Source organism: Hippocampus zosterae, chromosome 9, assembly GCF_025434085.1.
Source record: "Hippocampus zosterae strain Florida chromosome 9, ASM2543408v3, whole genome shotgun sequence".
In the NCBI taxonomy this organism is placed as follows: domain Eukaryota; kingdom Metazoa; phylum Chordata; class Actinopteri; order Syngnathiformes; family Syngnathidae; genus Hippocampus; species Hippocampus zosterae.
This window is the reverse complement of record NC_067459.1, coordinates 22,070,841-22,092,552: the sequence shown is the minus strand read 5'-3', so window position 1 is coordinate 22,092,552 and position 21,712 is coordinate 22,070,841. Positions and strand designations below refer to the sequence as shown.

The window sequence follows — 21,712 nt, the reverse complement described above, 5'->3', positions numbered from 1 at the left end:
CAAACGGGTTGTTTTTTGCAGAGTACAGTACTGTTTGAAAATCTTTTGGAAGGAGATTTTTTGGGCCACCGTTTTTTTGGGGGTATTTTTGATCTTTTATCGCAAAGCACATCATTATATCACCTTATCAAATATGGTGCACTTCGCTGTATTTAATAGAAAACAATGATCGATCTGGGTGGCCCTGTAGTCCAGTGGTTAGCACGTCGGCTTCACAGTGCAGAGGTACCGGGTTCGATTCCAGCTCCGGCCTCCCTGTGTGGAGTTTGCATGTTCTCCCCGGGCCTGCGTGGGTTTTCTCCGGGTGCTCCGGTTTCCTCCCACATTCCAAAAACATGCGTGGCAGGCTGATTGAACACTCTAAATTGTCCCTAGGTGTGAGTGTGCGCATGCATGGTTGTTCGTCCCTGTGTGCCCTGCGATTGGCTGGCAACCGATTCAGGGTGTCCTCCGCCTACTGCCCGAAGACAGCTGGGATAGGCTCCAGCACCCCCCGCGACCCTAGTGAGGATCAAGCGGCTCGGAAGATGAATGAATGAATGAATGATCAATCTTCAGGTATTACAATAATAATCATTATTAGTTGAGACTGTTTGAACACAAAAAACAAACAAATCGTGGCTAATTTGACATCGAACTTATTGACACCCAAAAAAACTATAATAATAAAATGCGACTGTGGCTAATAAAAATACGCTGACAGATACGAGTGGATATAAGGAGTTCCCTTCCCCCCCCTTAGAGATATGGCGAGAAGCTCAGTTATCCTGGAAGGACTCAAGGTAGAGCCGCTACTCCTGCGCATCGAGCAGAGCCATTTGTGGCATCAGGCTACCCCTCCACCATGCCTCCTTGCTGAGTTGTTTTGCAGTTTGGACGCCCAAGGGAACACCCGGGATTCAATGGAAAGACGAAATGAATGGATTTTGTCCGGCTTGGGATGGCCTTGGGATTCAACCGGGAAAAGCTGGGGCACGGGGAGAACATGCAAACTCCACACAGGGAGGCCGGAGCTGGAATCGAACCCGGTACCGCTGCACTGTGAAGCCGACGTGCTAACCACTGGACTACCGGGCCGCCCAGATCGATCATTGTTTTCTATTAAATACAGCGAAGTGCACCATACCAGTGACCACTCCGCTCAGACAGCTGCCTCCCCGAAAAAAAGCGATTATTCTCACATCTATCTCCATGACTGAATAAAGATGTCGCAAGCAGACGTTTGCGCACGCCGTTGAGTATTCACCATCACCGCGAGCCGTTTTTTATTAGACAGGCTTCGGTGCGCGTGGGGTGCCAGACTGGGTTCATTTCCAACAGCATGTATTACAATCCGGCGCTGATCAATATCCTCTGGTGTGTTTGTGTCGCCAGTTTTGCATAATGAAGCAGCTGTTTATTCATTAGGTAGACGCCGCAGCCGAGAGCTCCTGCGGTTGATTTACGGATTGATTTGTAATGTAAAAAGCACGAAAGCGGGTACCTTTGTACCCCGGCAGTCCTTTTGGAGACATCTGCTCTTTGTAAACGGAACCGAAATGACGTCCTCAGTTCTACAGCGACACACATTCTCGCATGGCTCACCTCTGCAGGCACTAGGTTCTCTCCATTTTTCATCCACCTGTAGGAGGGCTTCGGCTTTCCCGTGGCTTTACATTGCCATGCCAAGGAGTCATCGATGAGCTTTTGGACATCTTGAGGTTTCTCAATGAGATGTGGCGGAGCTGAAAAAAACAAAACAAAACAAAAGGCTAAAGATTTTGGTGTGTGTGTGTGTGTGTGTGTGCATCAGGGCCTGTTTGTGCCATAAAATGTAAATGATAGTGTCATTAATTACAAGAAGAGAGTAGCATTTTCCTGTCTCTTGCAGGTAAGGCTCGTTAAGAAAGACGTGCACTCGTGGGAAGACAAAGCAAGTGCGACAAAGCTCTCGGTACGTACCAGATGGTGTGTAGGTCACGTTCCTATCATTTCTACCTTCTATTTCACAAAGCTCACCGAACGTCACTCTCAAGGACTGACATTCATTCATTCATTCATTCATCTTCCGAGCCGCTTGATCCTCACTAGGGTCGCGGGGGGTGCTGGAGCCTATCCCAGCTGTCTTCGGGCAGTAGGCGGGGGACACCCTGAATCGGTTGCCAGCCAATCACAGGGCACACAGAGACGAACAACCATCCGCGCTCACACTCACACCTAGGGACAATTTAGAGTGTTCAATCAGCCTGCCACGCATGTTTTTGGAATGTGGGAGTAAACCGGAGCACCCGGAGAAAACCCACGCAGGCCCGGGGAGAACATGCAAACTCCACACAGGGAGGCCGGAGCTGGAATCGAACCCGGTACCTGTGCACTGTGAAGCCCACGTGCTAACCACTGGACTACCGGGCCGCCACAGGACTGACATTTTGGAGGGTTTTTTTTTTCTGTAGCCATAAAAATCCTGCTCTAATTGGCTTCTATGTCCCAGTATTTATCTTTCAAAGATGCGTGGTTAAGGCAGAGAGACTTGTATTCACTCTATACACGCGCGTGGCCACACGCACACACACATAGTGGATGGAACTGTCATGAAGTTGTGTGTGTGTGTGTAGGGTGAGGGTGGGGGGGGGGGGCGGCGGGGATTTACAGTAGTAATCCAGAAAAAAAATCAAAAAAGACATTTCACTGCTGCCGCACAACAGTGCGTTGGACTATTTCCAATGGAGTCAAGCTGAATTCTGGCAGCATTTGAGAGTTCACAAAACCCGAGTCTGCTGAATCGGGCCGGACCAATCAGAGAGTAGCAATGTTTTTTGGGCGGGGGTGCCAAAAAAATTGCTCTGTTGACTATCAGCTTGATTCAAAACTCAACGTCATGTTCTTAAAGCTGGCTTGATCCGTATATTTACTTTGAACCCCCCCCGGCGACTGTTACTCAATGGCATGATGCCATCTGTGCGAATCACGGAGATAACAGGTATCAGTTGGTCAAAGCAAGGCGCATGATGGCGACATTAGTCCCCGTCCTTTATCAAGGCAGATGGTTTGCCTTTGGCTCAGTTCGATATTTCCTAATTAGAGGGAGTTTCTCCTTGCCGCCATCGCCTGGTGCTTGCTAACACAGGCTTCATTTGAACTCTTCAGTTGTGAGGCGTGAAATTCGACATCTGCTTCATACGTAAAGCGCTTTGAGAAATTTACCGTTGCAAATTGGGACTAAATATTCGATATCTTCAAGAACTGGAGGGAGAGTACGCTGGCGCATTTGAGTTGCCGCTTCCCTGTCCAAAAATTATTTTTTTATTTGTTAATAATTTCATTTCACCAGGACTAATAGGCATTTTGTGGCCAAAGCTGGAACCTGGACAGGCTTTCACTTGTCTCTGTTCCACCCTCCCCCTCCATTTGTCTATCATGGCCATCCTCCATGACCACTTTTGGCCCCGTTTTGCACATCAGCTTCGGTTGTAGGCTGCCTTGTAATACAGCTGTGCACCTCCTCTGGCTCAACTATTGGACACTTTCTCATCCCCAATGCATCGACCGACAATTGAAACTTGTCCATAATATTTAGCCAAGCTGGACAGCATCCTGCCTCTGTAGACACAGATTCCTTCACACCCTCTCATAAAAATAATATATATATGTGTGTGTGTGTGTGTGTGTTGACAAATAAATAGTGGCCACTGTTTTCATGTGACAACGTGAATGATTACGAATGTTTTAATCATGAGCTAGCGTCGAGCACTCCCTCCATTTATTTCCCTCTCAGCGGCAGACTCACCCACTTTTGCAATTTGCTTGGATGAACAAGATACACCTTATCGATTCCCCCATTGGCTTACACTGCTGACAAATGTCTCAAAAGCTTAATTCAAAGCAGGCTCAAAATAAGATTAGAGATTTTTATCACCAGGCTGCAGACAGTATGAGAGGGAGAGAAACAGAGGGAGACAAAAGACATCAAAATGAAAAAGGACCCACGGTTCACTCTGACCAGCCACTGTGGATCATGGCGTGCTCCCGGCTTGTGCAAGGGAAAATGGCCGGGAGCTTCCAGAAAATGTGGTAAACAATGGTAAATTGCTTCATAGCCCAAATAAGTTCTTTCTGTGACAGCTCACACACTTGGACTTGGGGGGGTGGGGGGGGGGGGGAGTAAATAAAGAAAGTGACACTTTGAATGAAATGAAATGCGTGTATCAAACTCAGTTTTGTCGTTCCACTCACACATGCAATGAGTGAATCCACTGACCCCCTTCCTGTCATTCCAGATGCTTTGGGGAAGATTATGTCCCTGACATATGTGCCACTGGTCTATGTAGAGAGCATTTAATAGCTTTTATCTCCAGTGAAGTTGGAAGAACGTCACTCATGATGCCATCTGGTGGAACCCAACATAAAGGTCGCCATCAAGGTCGGAGGCAAGGGCTCAGCTTCATCCACATAAACTCATTTTAATCTGGATCAAAATATTAAGAGGCATCATGACTGGTGGTCCTTAATCATTTTTGATGCGGCGTTAAAACGCACCTCTCTCTCTTACATGAGACGCGGACCGCGCGATCGAGTGTTGCCGCCGCGCCGGCCATGCAGGACTGACCGATGAGGGCGCGCGCAGGTCTGCGAATAAGGTACGGACGCGCCGCCGCCGGATCAGCGCAAGAACCTACCGTAAAAAGAAAGCTTTCCTTTGACGGTGTTCATTCCGCGGGAATTCTCAGCGACACATTCATAGGTGCCGGCGTCCTCCTGTTGGAAATATGGAATTTCCAGAACGGCACTTGCTTTCCTTATGTCCACTTTCCGGGGGAAAGGAACGCCGTCCACCTTTCTCCAGTTGACTGAAGGAACTGGGCTGGTGAGAAGAGACACAAAAAAAAATCTAAACCCTTCATTTTTTTAATGGAAGCATTCATTCATGAATCAATTCATGCTCAAAAGTGCAACATTGTTTCAGAGCCAAGAGCATCGGTCGAAGGGGGTAAAGCAGGGCTGTCCGGACTTTTTCGTTTGAGGGGCCGCGTAGACAAAAATGGAAATGTAAACACGGTCAAGTCAAAAAAAGCAATGATATGTCGTTTGTATCGTCTAGTTCAGTGATCCCAAACCTTTTTGTTGTCACGAATCGGTTGAGACAAGTACATGCTGTTCGCGGTGGCCGCCGAAAAAAATGGATGGCCGCCGCAAATGGCCCCCCGGGCCGAAGTTCCACTGTGGTAAAGACATCCACGACTATTTCAAAAATACTTCTCTTTTCACTGTATCTTAAAACATATTCAAATCCAAAGAAGGAATACGTACAGCACGCGTCTGCTGTTTTGTTTCATATTGCACATCTATTGTTGCCATATATTTAAGTGACTTGTTTTTGGCATTTGTTGAGTGAAAATTAGCACGACAAAATGTATCTCACACAGTTGGCTTGCATGGCACCAAAAAAACAACAACAAAAATAATTGGAATTTATGTTGCAATAAATGACTCAATTCAAATGTCCATTCATGGTTTTTTTTCAGGTTTCTGAATAGGACGAGGGCGGCTCGGTAGTCCAGTGGTTAGCACGTCGGCTTCACAGTGCAGAGGTACTGGGTTCGATTCCAGCTCCGGCCTCCCTGTGTGGAGTTTGCATGTTCTCCCCGGGCCTGCGTGGGTTTTCTCCGGGTGCTCCGGTTTCCTCCCACATTCCAAAAACATGCGTGGCAGGCTGATTGAACACTCTAAATTGTCCCGAGGTGTGAGTGTGAGTGTGAGTGGTTGTTCGTTTCTGTGTGCCCTGCGATTGGCTGGCATCCGATTCAGGGTGTCCCCCGCCTGCTGCCCGGAGACGGCTGGGATGGGCTCCAGCACCCCCCGCGACCCTAGTGAGGATCAAGCGGCTCGGAAAATGAATGAATGAATGAATAGGACGAGACTATGACTTATTGTTAATGTTATTTCTACATTGCAAACTGAAAATGACAAAAAAGCCCCTCGGTATTACGGCATTTGATTGTAGATCCTTGAGTTGTTTTTTCATTTTAAAAAAAAAGAAAAAGAAAACAAGACTTCAATGTAGCAGCCATCATTTGGTTGAAATAGAAGGCACTAAAGAACACAACCCATTTAGCTTTTCGATGGCATTCGGGGGGATTAAAGTATCCTTGCTCACACTTAGCATGATATTCCCACAAAAGGTTTAAGGGCTTATAAAGTCTTTCATTCCCTGCTGAATTTCAAAACTGCCGGAAATATCCTCTGACCGCGGCGGGTTAAAGTCCGGCGTTTTAACTTTGATCATATGACCTCGCGCTGCAGTCTGGGATCCATTCGACGCTATTTTCAAAACGCTTTTACGCGCAGCCACGGCGGTCAGAAGTACCAACCTTGGCTCGAAATGCCTGAGAAATAGCAGTTAACACGGAAAAACAAACAAGCGCGAGACTTTTGAGGAATGTTTTTCCTTTCATGTTGCGGAGAAAATGTTGAGTCTGATGCAGGTGTTGCCTTACTTGCCCAGCGCAAAGCATTCCAGCTTCACAGTGGATCCTTTGGCGACATGAACCATGTCGGGAAACTGGACTTCAATCTTTGGCTCATATTCACCCATAACACCTGCAGGGAAGTTGCAAATGTCATTTTTTTTTCGTTGTTGTTTTTTTAACACGAGAACATAATTTCAACTGACAAGTCGTGATCGTTTCGGTGGTTTTTCTGAAAAACTCTTTTGTATGCCGCCTCTGTTTTCTGTATAATGAAATGTTCTTCGGTCTCCAACTGTGATCTGAGCAACAGAAACCCGCTTTGCTCACATCGCTGACACAAAAAGCTCTTCCATTGGAAATAATGAGAACAACGACACCAAATAACAACCCGTCAACACAGAGGTGGTTCAACTGTGATGACTCAAGGACAAGTTCAGCTTTTGTATTCCCATGAGGCTCATCTCGTGCTGTTGTGAGCGTGTTCCGATTAAACCCCATGGGATTTGCCAATATGTCTCCCAAGTATCCCTTATCGTTAAACACCCTAATAAACACACACACGCACACACTGAGTTATCCAAGTTTCCCCACTTTCATGTTTAAGATCAAAACCCACACACTATGACTAATCCTCTTTGACTCACACCACCCATGAGAGCACAAACTGGGTGTGATCAGAGCACTGCGATCTCAAACTGATAATGTGCCAACCAACCCATAGGCCAAAGACAACGGGCAGCACCGCGTAAGGGAGGCCCTCAAAACCTGTGATTGCAATGCCATACAATTATATGTGCAAAGAGCCCATTCAAAAGATCTAGAAATAAATAAACAATATGCACAATATATAAGTTCATGTGTTTGCGTCATGAGCAAGCGCATATTACCATACCATCATTACGGAGCACAAGTGGGGTGAGTGGGCCCTGGACTCGAGTCTTTGTGACCGGGTGGGTAATGACACAGGTGTAGTTGCCCACATCAGAGGGCTCGACTTTAGCGATGTAGAGATTCCCCGTCTCCTGCGAGATGAAGCGACGTGTGTCCTGCTCCACAAACGTTGGGTACTCATTGAAAATCCAGGAGAATTCCAGATCTGTGAAAATAAAGATCATTTTTTGGGGGGGTGATTTAGTGACATTCACTTTCACAATGGTATGGTCACCTCTCCACAGCTTGACAAAGACACATGAACAACACAATGAAATATGAGTGTGGGGGTCACTCAAGGGTCAATCTTAGGTCCAACACTTTTTCAATTACACTGTATGTGCTTGGGGAATTACAGATGTCTCAATGTTTTGTTTTCATATTGATTTATTTCTCTGTGTGTTTCTTTTGACCACGAGTCCTTTCAAAAATGTACTTCTTATCAACACAAGCAGTCGAACACCTAGGTTCTGTATTTGCACCTGTTACTAGGGTAGGTTTTACTTCCAAATGCAGATGTCACACACTCCTCACCAACAGCTGTCTCCCTGGCAACTACCCTTTTTTGCTTCTCAAGCACGGTGAAATGCCACGGAATATGAAAGCACCCTGGTCTATGTGACGTTAATGATGGCCCTGCACCATTTCGGTGTCGTGCGAGTGACAAGCCAAGCACGGCAGGTAAAAAATCATTCTATTCATTCAACAAGCAGACTAACTTTCAGTCTGAGAAAACTTTATTTGTCTTGATTTTGCAATTGTGGGATTTTCGGAAAAGCAAAACAAAGCCTACTCTGGCATCCCTTCATTGGCTCCCCAGTCATTTTAGAGTTATTTTCAAGATCCTCCTCTTTGTTTTCAAATCTCTGAATAATCTCGCACCACCTTACCTCTCTGAGCTCATCCGACCGTACATACCTGCCCGGCTCCTCAGGTCTGTGGACCAGACATTATTAGAAGTACCAAGGACTAAACTGAGGCTCAGAGGGGATCGAGCCTTTTCTCTTGCTGGTCCCTCTCTCTGGAATGACCTCCCACTGAACATTCGACAAGCCTCCTCGCTGCCCATCTTCAAAACCCTCCTCCAAACTCACTTGTATTCTTTGGCGTTCGACTCAGCATGACTTAGTTTTGTTCTTGGTTTTACTGTTTGGTGCTTTCTACCGCCTTTATTACCGATTTGTCTTACTGTTTATTGTGCATGTTAAATTGCTCCATGTACAGCACTTTGTATGCAGTGATGGCAGTTTGAAAGTGCTCGAGAAATACTCTTGACTTGACTTGAATGGTTCTCTTAATTACATGACTTTAACTTGCGGTCTCGTCACATTTACCCGCTGTCATTTTACTATTCAACATCTTATGAATGCTTTGTACATGCTGCATAAAGTCTGAATACTTTAGCATAAAGAATGATCAGGACGCATCAAGTTAATGCAGTTTTCTGCACCATGAGACATGCAGCAGATCTGGTGATGTTAATTTAAGAGGGACATAGCACTTAATACTAAGCATGCATACATTCATTCATCCATCTTCCAAGCCGCTCGATCCTCACTAGGGTCGCGGGGGGTGCTGGAGCCTATCCCTGCTGTCTTCGGGCAGTAGGCGGGGGACACCCAGAGCCGGTTGCCAGCCAATCGCAGGGCACATATAGACCAACAACCTTTCGCGCTCACAATCACACCTCGGGACAATTTCTAGTGTTCCATTAGCCTGCCATGCATGTTTTTGGAATGTAGGAGGAAACCGGAGTACCCAGAGAAAACCCACAATCAAAACTTGCACCTCTGCACTGTGGGTGTGTGCATATAAATGCATTTTTCCCCTAATTGGGTTGCCAATTAGTGTTGACCGCTATGTCCCATTTACCCTGTAGCGCTTAATAACACCTTGCTGTTTTTTAGCGGGATAGATATTCCACAAGCAGTCGGGTAGGTGCCCTTTTCCTTCGTCATCTCGCTAATGATTGAACATTTAACGCAGCACGATGCAACAGCTCAGGCGGCAAAAGGGGTACAACCATTGCACAGGAGGAAATGAAGCAGCTGATCCTCATCGTTTGGGCCTATAGGGATTAGGATTTGGTCGCAGTGCATGAGCAGAAGAACACAGAGTGATGATGAAGCAGATGTCCATTGGGATGAAAGGAACTTGAAAGCAAGATCATGTTGTGCGGGGATATTTTTTTTTTCCTTCTCTCCAGTGTGCTGGACTATGGTTGCACCTGCCCTTGCTCCCAAATGAATACACGGCACAACATGCACAGCACGATAGCATGAGAAGAAAAACAAGCTATGGCAAACAAAAACTCAGATTCAATGCATTTTTTATCAACAGAATCAAACGTTCTTCTTATTCGGTGCATCTACCACTGATGTGTCAAACTGCATAGACCAAAAAAAAGATGAGAGGGGAAATCATGCCTCGTCTTTTAAGACATTCGGGTAATGGTGATTATATGAGCCAAGCATGAGTTGAACAGTAAAAAAAAAAAAAAAGATTGTGCTTTCAGTCTTGAGTGCTTCTGAGAGGTCTGCGAATATTAAAAAATAGAGGTCAGAAGCACAATGTCCTCAACGTGGGTCCAAACAAAATTCCTCCGAATAAAACATTGTTTCATATCGTGGTGAGCAACTTCGAGAGAGAGGCCTTGAACAATCGGAGTCTGAACAAGCTGGAACTGACTTTCATCAAGGTGGGAGGCCCAGCTTTATTCCTGGTACTTTCAATTTAACAGCCTTCTTCAACACAGAGCCTAAACTTGTTCACTAAAAGTTTTGAGACACTTATGACTGCCGTCTGCGGTCTGATTTCCAAAGTTGTACATGTGAAACGAATGACAATTACGGTGACTTGCAACGTGGATGCGTTTGCGCGCAAACATGGAGGCCGCCACCAGGGGAGGAGACAAGAACGAGTTTGTTGCCGGAGACGATGGTGACCTTTCATCACTTTTGTGGCATTGATCGAATGAATGAACGAACGACGCCATTTCCGAAGTGAAACCGAAAAGAAAAACTTCACATTAATAAAGAAAAGCGAAGCGGAGACACTCTTACTCTGGGGAAGGGCTGAAAAAGCTTTGGTGTGTCAGTGAGTACACGATTGTCATTTGTGCTCCCAAACTCCTCTGATCTACTGTCTCCTTCACAAGGCTGGACAGGATTTCAATGTACCATGTTTATAAAGCCTCAGGTAGCGGCAAAAAAAAAAAAAAAAAGAGAGACAGTATTTCACAAAGGAAGCAAAGTGATTTCAGTCTTGAGTGCTCCTCAAAGGTCTCCGAGCGTTATCAAATGGAGGTCAGAGGCATTACGTCCTCAACGCGAGTCAACGTAAAGTCACATTTGCGGTCCATTAATGCCTTGGAAGGAGACGGAGCCAGACGGACTCGCGCTTTGTTGCCACTGATCCACGATGACAGCCAGAGGGGAAATCAGACTACCACTGGGTGAGGCAGGCACCACCATATCAAATGTGCCTTGCACAATGTATTGAAAACTCAAATCCAATTCATGCGAAGCGCATCACACCCTGACAAATACCAACGCGTTTGCACAAGGTGAAGTAGAGAACCCCACCGAGGTCAGGCAGGAGTGATTCGGATCGGCACCGAAACACCTTTGAAGAACCAGACCGCTGCCAAAAGTCATGCTAGAGTGGAGCATTTTTATTATCCCCCCCCCCCCCCCCATTGTAAATAAGAAATGTTTCTCAACCGATCGACCTGGTGGCTGGCACATGGGCCATTTAAACATACAGTGCACTCCGCTTAATAGAACACCGCTTAATAGAGTAATCCGCTTAATAGAGCAAAAGGCTCCGGAACGGATTTGCCTAATGCAATTTCCTATAAAGATACTCCGCTTAGTAGAACAGATCTCCGCTTAATAGAACAGGCCGTAAGCAATGAACATTGTAAACTAGTGGTTTTCGAAGTGTAGCTATCGCGATACTGTACCACTATCGCGAGAAAACGCGGTAGTTCTAGCCGTATACAGTAACAGGTAGCACGCGTCACTCCACACATAGACACACGCACGTCACAATGGCTTCAACTTCATTCAAGAGACGAGGGCTATCACCTGCGGATAAGAAGGACATACTCAGACGATACGATGCATTGCCGGATTCTCAGAAGGTACGCCCGCGGTTTCCAGGACTTCCCTCTTATCCAGCGCATTGAGAGGGAAGTCAACCGCAAAATTACGGACTCCTGTTTCCAGACAAAAGTAACGAAATTTTTCTCGTGATTTGAGATGTTTGACTGAAGTTGATTAAAGTTGTTGTTTTGTTGTTTGATTAAAGATATGGACGTCCACAGTCGAAATATCTCTTCTAACTCGTCAGCAGGGGTTTTTCTGCGTGCATAACTTGGTCGTCGACGTGTCTGAAGGTGTACCTAATAAAGTGTCTCCGGTTAATAGAAACTCTGCTTAGTAGAACAGAAGCGCTTCGGCCCAATGGTGTTCTATTAAGCGGAGTGCACTGTACTGGCATTTTTTTATCTTTAAATACACGGTCTATCTGCGGGGAATCCTATCGTAATTCATAGAATAGCTGAATGATGCCAACACAATTTCTCCAGTTTGTAATATTGACTTAAAGTGGAATCTCGCAGAGAAAACTGCCTCCTCGAGCCGCAGTACATTTGGAAGGTTATTTTATGTGTTCAAAGCCGTCAAGGTGCCGTTGCTATTTTCAAACGTGCAGCGCAGGCACAAGTCTTCTGGGATGGAACATCCACGGGGGCCCTCGAGGATTTCTTTCTCTCGATGCACAGACAGCCTGAGGAAATTACATGAGATTGAAGCCCAGCAAGTTGGATCCACACGTGTGTACGGTGTCACCGCCAGAATGAAACAGGTGATACTTTCCCCTTTTTTTTTTTCTCCTTCCTTTCACGAAGCAGAGAAGAAGCGCTTTGTATGTTTTCAACCCCATCACTTTGCCTGTCATACCCCACACGCAAAAAGAGTGCCACAGTGAAGTGTAAACTTAAAATAGGCTTTAAAGGAGATTTAGGAGGGCTGTCAATCAAACGTCCCCCCTCGGGGAAATGCGTTCGCGCCCCCACTCAGACTCTTCTGTGACCTTTTCATACATGATTAGGAACTCTAATCAACAGAGTGTCACTCCCTGGAAATTCAGCATCTCCCATGTCATGGCGCTATCCTGTTGCCGGCTGCCTGTCACCATGAGAACTGTGCTGGATGATGTCAAAACTGAAAAGCTTCCAAAAGCGCTGTGGGGGGTTGGGTGGGGGGTGTTTGGAGTGACAGTGATGTGATATTTTTACATCGGGAAAGGCATGGGAATATGACTGAAAAGGGATTGGGACGGATTGATAAAATATGTCATTTGATAATCAAAATGAATAATCCTTGGGTTGGGGGTCGGGGGAGGGCGGGGGGCGGCAGGGTTACAATGGTATACGTTGTGTAATGATGAGTGGAACTTATTGCTCTATGCATTTTATGGATGACAAAAGGGGTAAATTCACCGCTTGTAACTAGGTTATTGTTTTGTCATCAGCAATAAAATATGAGCATCAAAGTCCCTCGCCTGCTTGTTATATCGTTGCAACGCCCCCCCCCCCCCCCGCCCACATCAAGCTCATTTTCTGCGGATATTGGGCCAAGAGGCCAAATTTCATAAAACTCAGCAATGTTCTACTGCTGATTAGTCAAGAATGGTCAAGGCTGCAATGAAACTATTTTCATTTGGTCGATTCAATGTATAAGTAATCGTAAAGCACAATATACGGACGGTCCTTATAAAAATAAAATGCAACGGAGCAAAGTCGCTCGTGGGAGTGATGGCGTCTCAAAGCACTAATGTTTTTTTTTTTTCCCGTGCTCAAGGGCCACTGCTCAGCATGTGACAAACATGTCCCGCCTCCAACATAGCCGATTCAAATGATCAGTATCGTAATCAAGCTTCTACAAAGCGTGCTGATGAGCTGATTGTTTGAATGAGGGTTGAGTGTCGGAGGCCGGATAGGAGGGTGGCGGGACTAGGGCAACCCCCCTGGTTTCATTCATTCATTCATCTTCCGAACCACTTGATCCTCACTAGAGTCGCGGGGGGTGCTGGAGCCTATCCCAGCTGTCTCCGGGCAGTAGGCGGGGGACACCCTGAATCGGTTGCCAGCCAATCGCAGGGCACACAGAGACGAACAACCATCCACGCTCACACTAAGACCTAGGGACAATTTAAAGTGTTCAATTAGCCTGCCACGCATGTTTTGGGAATGTGGGAGGAAACCGGAGCACCCGGAGAAAACCCACGCAGGCCCGGGAGAACATGCAAACTCCACACAGGGAGGCCGGAGCTGGAATCGAACTCGAAATCGAACTCCGGTACCTCTGCACTGTGAAGCCGACGTGCTAACCACTGGACTACCGGGCCGCCCCCCCCTGGTTTAGAGGCTCAAAAAGGCCACAATGCAGAACAAAGCCTTGCTTTCATTTCTATCAAGAGCAACTCGGCAGAAATGGAGAAACAAGACGAAACGAGGACTTGGCTATTCCATTCACACACATTCGTACAAGATGGCGAATAAGGCCGTAGAGCAGATGTGACTTCCTGCGCTGAGCAGGCAACACATTTGAATTCCCTTGAAATGGGTGGCACTCTGTCACCATCCCCACTCGTTTTCCATCTCTTTCTTCTGTCCGAACATGTCCCTGCCGCATGGATGGGCACATGCTCCATCCAGAGGCCAGGGCGGCTGTCTGCCATGCATAATGTGTCCTCTGAGACCTCCCTTCTGGCGGGTGGGAAGCCACGAGAGCCTTGGGCTTGCCACCACGACGGGAAGGTCTGAAAACAGATGGTCCTGAACAGGGATGCGCAGAGGTTTCCCTTGAATGTGCCACTCATTCAGTGGGATGTGAGGGAAATGCAATGAGGACTTTGAAAATGGCGGTGAGTGGGGAATTTGGAGGAAAATATTTCCATGTCAGTTAGCGCAACATTGTGAGAAAGTGCAGTTGTCGCCTCTGTTGATTAAAGAAAATAAAGCATCATGAAGAATTCTGTAACTATTGAGCGATATAGTTACCGTGAAATATAGTTACCGTGAAATGTGAACTCAGAGCTGGGGAAGAACACTTTTGCTAAGTTTGGCTAAATCAAACACCACAACATTGAATTTTACCTCCAGAATGTGGCGGAGGGCCGCATAACAGAACCACTCCTTGACCTTCTCGGACTGAAACGGAACTTCTTCTGTGGGTTTTGAAGTTTTCCAGGTCTGAAAAGGACACAAAAAAGAATTAAACATAAGGGACTTTCGAAAAGTATCAGAACAGTGACGAATGCTTCCCTTAATTTTTACACTCGACACAAAACATTTTTGCTTGCCGGATAGGAGACAAGAGATCAGCGACTTTCATTTCAGAGCATTGTATTAATTTTGTAGATACAACTTGGAAGATGACTATTATTAGTTTGTCTGGAAATACAACTTCAATTTGTTGTTCAGCTTTCACAATGTTCCCTTCTTCATGCTTGTTTTGGCGAGAATGTCTTGCTTGAGTGCAAACAGTATGATTCAGGTGTTCATCTGTTTTTTTTCACCTCTAACATTTGAAGTTCATGAGATGTTTTCGCTCACCATTTCCCTCTCGCGTCTCACTCAAACAAAAGCTTCAAGTGGCGCACATTTTGAGAATCTCGATGAGACATTGTGTTCCAACGCCAAACAAGCGCACACTTTTGGAGTATCGGCACCGCTTGCTTTCATCTCAAGGCCTGATAGAAGGTTAGATAAAAGCCTCCCGAAATAAAGTGGACAACCACAAGCGACATCGACTCGCAAAACAAGAGTTTTTGGGGCGATTTGGGGGGCCAACATCAAAGCTTGGGGATTTGTCAGGTGTGTGAACGGAAAACTGATTTTTCCCGGATGCATTCGGAACAGACATCATCCCACTTTTACTGGTTGGCACAGAAGAACAAATGGCCCGAAGTTTTGTAAAAAGAAACAACTGGCAGTTTTCAAACCCAAACCTATTTCTAATCCGTTGACTTTCCATGAAGAAAGTGCCTCACAATGATTAATGGCCTTGCAACAAGTAAAAGTGATGTCCCATCGGAACACATTAGTATCAGTTACTGCTAACCGTGTCTGACATGACAAATTATGTTCCAGATTAGGTTGATGATCACATTTTAGATGTAGATGCATCACTCTCTTGCTCTCTCTAATTCTCTGTGCATGTATGTATACATATATGGTTAATTGAAACCCTTTCCAATAAAATGGGCGCCAACATTCATTCATTCATCTTCCGAGCCGCTTGATCCTCACTCGCGGGGGGGTGCTGGAGCCTATCCCAGCTGTCTTCGGGCAGTAGGCGGGGGGCACCCTGAATCGGTTGCCAGCCAATCGCAGGGCACACAGAAACAAACAACCATTCGCACTCACACTCACACCTAGGGACAATTTAGAGTGTTCAATCAGCCTGCCACGCATGTTTTTTTGGAATGTGGGAGGAAACCGGAGCACCCGGAGAAAACCCACGCAGGCCCGGGGAGAACATGCAAACTCCACACAGGGAGGCCGCAGCTGGAATCGAACCCGGTACCTCTGCACTGTGAAGCCGACGTGCTAACCACTGGACTACTGGGCCGCCATTGGCCGCCAACAACGATGTGTAATACAATATGAACATATTTAGATGCAAAAACAAGAACATGTAATACAGTATAATCATGTCGATGAAAAATACGTCGATGTAGTATGAACAAAACGGTTAATCTGTCGGCCTCAAATTCTGCCACGGTTTTGTTGCCGTTACGGATGATGATCAAAATGGTTGACTGCCAATTCGTACTCTCTCTCGGCTGAACTTGGTCTGGGAGACAATGAGTCCATCAGTGGTGCTGCTCAGCAACGGAGGGGAATCCCACGTTGTACATTTTGTTCATAAGCAAGGTCGCGGCGGCAAGTAGCTTCCCAGCGGTTCATTGTAACAAAGACCTTTTCACTATTTCGTGGGAAAAATCTGGTTGCCCTAAAGGTGTTTTTATATATACAATATATAGCTAAATAGATAGCTAGATAGATAGCTACTTAGCTAGCTAGCTAGCTAGATATATAGCTAGATATCTAGCTAGCTAGCTAGCTAGATAGATAGATAGATAGATAGATAGATAGATAGATAGATAGATAGATAGATAGATAGATAGATAGATAGATAGATAGATAGATAGATAGATAGATAGATAGATAGATAGATAGATAGATAGATAGATAGAGAATCTCGCCCTCGAGCTCTCACTGCATCGTGCCAATCAATCTGTATTAGTCTGTCGAAGCAAGTGTCTACGTCTGCTTGCTAATAAATGACATGACAAGCATTGACGAAGACGACAGGCCCTCTACTTAGTATTCCTCCCGGAAGAAGTCGATACGTGCCCTCTGTCGTTTCCAATTATCAGACAAGCAAAAAAATGATGACAATAACAGGTGAATTATGGTCCGCTCAGATGAAAACTCTGAGGTCTGGCCATTTGTAGACGAGGCCACTGATATTGCGGCCGCCATGTTTGGGAGCCAGCGCCAGTGGGAGAGTCCATGCAGACGCTGTTGATTGTGATGGCTGGCTTCCACAACGAGCGCACGACAGTTGCATCAATTGTCGGGCTCTGACCTTAGCAGCCTTCAGCTGCGTAGTCAGAGGCACTGGCGGACACGTATGGGCCAGTGTCATGTGTCTTCATTATTTTCCTTGGTTTACTTTAATTAACTGCAGCGCATGACTGAAAGCAGAACATTCAGGCGGATAATTTAAAGGGCAGCCGCTAATACACTACCGTGTCATGCCATCCTTTATAGTAAAAGGAGACCCCCCCCCCCCCCCCCTGCAAAAGCACTCCTCCCTGGAGATGATACAAATATTTCAAGAACTTCATTTCAGGAGCACGTCTTTAATTTGGAGGAACTATTCTTTCTTTGCCGGTTACTCCCAGGGGGTCTAAGCACAGATTTGATTAAAAAAAAAAATGCCAACGTAACAGGGGCGTTAAACGTAGGGCTGCAGCGATCGAATATTTTAGACTGAGAATAAGCTCTTGAATACTGTATGGAAAAATCTGGTATTACGCCGAACTAAAGGTGATTATTTTTGCTTGTTTAAAGAGCAAATATGAATATAAAAAGAGAAAATAAGCACTTATCGACGGATGACCAATTGCAGAGCTGTTAAACTACAAAAAATCATTCACCATTTATCCAGAATAAGAATCTTTAAAAATTAGCCTCCATGTAAAAAAAAAAAAATTAAGTGGACCAGGATACGAGTGAGCGCTCAAAACGGTCGACGACATGAAATTTTGATTGATGTTTTTAACGATTACAATCAAGTGTTGCGATGCTTCATTCCCCAAAGAAGATTTTGAAAAATTTTCTAACTTTGGCGCGCGACCCTCGTGCGGAAAATCCCTTGAGATAACGATGGATAGACAGAATGTGTCATCGACTTTCCGCCCACAGTGGGATAGGCTCCAGCAGCGCCCCGCGACCCTGTTCAGGATAAGCGGTTTTGAAAATGGATGGAGGGATATTTGACCTGATTTTGTTGTTTTGTCATCCTGTTCTCGATCATAATTGTAAGAGCCACTGTGGTACAATGACGTTCCGTGACTGTTTCTTTGTCATTTGTAAAGACAAGTTCGAGAGGATTTCATCTTGAATCGGGGGGGGGGGGGGGGGGGGGGGGGGGGCTGGGGGGTGTCTTGCCCTCACAATACAACATCTATACAAAATAGCAACATGAACAAAGTCTATTTTCTCTCTCGGCGGGTTTATGAAGAAGGAAAAAAACAAAACGTGATCTTTTTTTTTTTAAACGGTGTGGTGTCGGAGCTCCAGATGAGTTACTGTGAGCATTACTTGCGTATTCAGGAGAGCAAAGTGCTTTTGGGAGCACATGCTTTGCCTTCTAAAATAGTCCTTTGGGTCAGGCTGTGAGGCATCCCCTTTAATTAGACATCAGAGCAGTCTTAATCTTGTTGCTGGTGACTAATTGTTGCAAAAGGCCTTCCTGGTGTGAAGTCCAAAGCGATTTTCACACCACCGAACAGGAGAGGTTTCATTCAAGCCGCGATGTTTTGGGAACGGCGCTGTACTTCAAAAGCAATACTGACGGGCCAAACACAACTTCAACCCCGGTCAGGGAAGCGATCATCATGACCAGACTGTGTGAAATTGCTCTGCCGTCGATTGTTTGAAAGAGTCAAATGCGGCGTGTGTGTGTGTAAAACGTTCTTTTTTTTTTCAGCAGAAGACAATGATATTCCACGTGCAAGCGCGCAGGTTCCAAGGTGATTCTTTGAAATTGGCCGGCTTCCAAATACTTTGCCCTCTTCTTCTCCGTGCCACCAACTTTTGATGGATGATGCTACTCACAAGGGTTGTGGCCGTCTACCTCCTGAGGCTCGGATAAATGATGGGCGCTCGCCGCTCGATACTTGCTGCCCTTGATTAGTATGTCAATTGATCGCAGTGGCTGATTATGTAAAGTGCTACGCCACTTACTCATACAAACGGAAAGTTTGTGGATTCATACAGTGCAAAGTAGATTCTCGGATCGGCGGATGGCAACTGTTATCGTACGGTTTAGCTTCAAAAGCCATCAAGAAGGATGCAAGAAGGAGAGATACCGACGCTCGTTCCTACCGACTGCTGTCAGGCTGATGAATAAAAAATAACAATCATAATAATAATAATAATTAAATGATGTGAAGGTAAATTGTAAATAGTACTGCGATTTATCCATTTGTGTTCATATTGTATTTAATTGAAAGATGTTTGTTGTTGTTTTTTTTTCTCTTCTTCTTTCTACATACATTCTTGCTGCTGGAGGCTGTAAATTTCCCCATTGTGGGACAATTAAAGGATATCTTATCTTATCTTATCTTATCTTATCTTATCTTATCTTATCTTATCTTATCAATAACAGAATAAAATGTACTTGTAGCCTTCTGAATCCCACCACCATAATTTTGATATACTGAATATATTTTCTTGTACATGAAGCAAACGTTCCAACTCTCATCTATGGTCACGACCCATAGCTCGTGACCGAAAGAACGAGATCCCGGATACAAGCGGCCGAAATGAGTTTTCTCCGCAGGGTGTCCGGGCTCTCCCTTAGAGATAAGGTGAGAAGCTCGGTCATCCGGGAGGGACTCCAAGTCGAGCCGCTTCTCCTCCACATCGAGAGGAGCCAGATGAGGTGGCTTGGGCATCTGATTCGGATGCCTCCTGAACGCCTCCCTGGTGAGGTGTTCCGGGCATGTCCCACCGGGAGGAGACCCCGAGGAAGATCCAGGACACGCTGGAGAGACTATGTCACCCAGCTGGCCTGGGAACGCCTCGGGATCCCCCGGGGAGAGCTGGAAGAAGTAGCTAGGGAGAGGGAAGTCTGGGCTTCCCTGCTAAAGCTGTTGCCCCCGCGACCCGGCCCCGGATAAGCGGTAGAAGATGGATGGATGGATGGATGGATGAAGCAAAAGGTCCTGAATGTCCAACATGACATTTTACACCCACACCCACACCCACACACATCTTTATGTTTGTCACTGCCCAGCTCTAGTTGAGTAGACGGATTTATTTTTACATGCTCCATGTACAGCACTTTGTGTGCAGTGATTGAAGTTTGAAAGTGCTCTATAATTATAGTTGTTATATGAGGTGAGGTAAAATGATGGGCCCCGAGCAGGTGTCAAAATGAGCTCGGCGACATATGTGGCGCTCGTAGTTAAACGATTTTAATGTTGATGCGAACCCACTTTGAGTACGGTACGGTTGGCTGTATTTCTTTGTCGATCGGGTGCTCCGAAACTAGCATTTGAGACTCACATGCAAATTGTAGACTGGCCTCTCGACTGACGATGGTCCCGAAAGCGTTGGAGGCGAGGCACTGATAGGTTCCGGCATCTTGGTCTTTGTTCAGATGGCTGATTCTGAGGTTGCCTCCAGATAAACTGAAGTGAGATCCAGATTTGGGTTTGAGTTCTGTGCCATTAAGTTTCCATCTAAAAACAGAAAATACAATAAATAAAAAATTTAAATGACATGAACTTCATCACATGTATTCATCAAATGCTGCTTGTCTGAACCACAACAAGCCTTTCCAAATTTCATATTAGTAAGAATCATCAGAGTATATGATGGACCATAATTTAAACACACGTAAGGTTGACCATTTTTGTCTCCACGCTCTTTTCAATGTATTCATCCACATACATTACACGTCTGACACACTACTTTTGTCAATGACAACCCAGATTCACTTCAAAGCAGTGTAGGAAAGAAATAATTTACGCAGGTCGCTGCCTCGCAACATTATGAATATGTCAACCGGTGTAAAGTGCGTTATTTAATAACTATTTACAGAGATTAATGCGGGCAAGCAGGCAACAACAGCAGCTCCACTTTAAGGCACATGCTTTATGTAATCATGCAACAGACCGTGCACACAGTGGCATAAATACAACACCATCTGGCTTATGAGGCTTTAAATGATGGGCAGGCTGTTCATTTTGTTGAGACTCATGCCATCATTTGTATTCATCAAAGAAAGGAAAATGACTAATATTATTTTGCCCCCCCCTCCCCAAAACAACCAAACAACTATGAAACAATGATATTATCCAGTCGATGCTATGAAGTAGCCTGCTGAGAGTGCAAAGATGTATATTCATGCTAAGTTATTAGCCAAGAAACAACGTATTTATGTGATATTATTCATTTGTCAATGCCCAACTTATCAGAGGTGGTCATTCCGTCCATGGAACTACGTTTTTGTTTTTTGGGGGGTTATTTCCAGGGGGCATCATAACCATGCCATCGACCCGAGTGTCCACGGTGCTTAGTACGTCACCGCCACTCACCGATACACCGGAGGTGGGCTTGCCTGAGCTTCACAGCTGAAAACCACCTCTCTGCTCTTCTCCATCGATTCCACAGGGTACACGATGCTACCAGGCTGTTTGGTGAAGACCGGACTCTGGAGGACGGTGCACACTGGGAGACAAAAAGTCATCGTATTACAAACACAAATGGTTCTAAACAGGTTTCGGATGTTTTTGTCTTTTGACTTGCAAGACCATGTTCATTCTTTTATTGTCAGTGGACTCTCCAGAAAGCAAGCCCTTGCCACCGACAAAACCCAATCTTATATTCGTATGATCCCTGAAAGAAACGGCATTTCTCCTTCTCCTGACCAAGTGACGTGACATTTTTTTATAGCGTGTCGTGGCATGTTAACCTCTGTGATTGCTACAACAAATGAGATGGAAAGTCTCTCAAGTATGAT

At 45.6% G+C, this 21,712-nt stretch overlaps 2 protein-coding genes across 4 annotated transcripts in view; both read right to left on the bottom strand.

Annotated features, from left to right (window-relative positions):
* LOC127607617 (lipopolysaccharide-binding protein-like) overlaps positions 1-21,712 on the bottom strand; it is a 143,784-nt gene that overhangs the window by 93,212 nt on the left and 28,860 nt on the right. The gene's annotated exons all lie outside the window — the stretch shown is intronic.
* Positions 1-21,712, bottom strand: part of LOC127607596 (contactin-4-like) — a 78,349-nt gene that overhangs the window by 40,231 nt on the left and 16,406 nt on the right. For all 3 annotated transcript variants that reach the window (XM_052076063.1, XM_052076062.1, XM_052076064.1), the window contains exons 3-9: positions 21,288-21,420; positions 20,254-20,429; positions 14,542-14,637; positions 7,339-7,542; positions 6,474-6,576; positions 4,656-4,840; positions 1,585-1,724 (exon numbers count right to left, since the gene is read on the bottom strand). In XM_052076063.1, the coding sequence (XP_051932023.1) occupies positions 1,585-1,724; positions 4,656-4,840; positions 6,474-6,576; positions 7,339-7,542; positions 14,542-14,637; positions 20,254-20,429; positions 21,288-21,420 (1,037 nt within the window). The remainder of the gene's footprint in view (positions 1-1,584; positions 1,725-4,655; positions 4,841-6,473; positions 6,577-7,338; positions 7,543-14,541; positions 14,638-20,253; positions 20,430-21,287; positions 21,421-21,712) is intronic.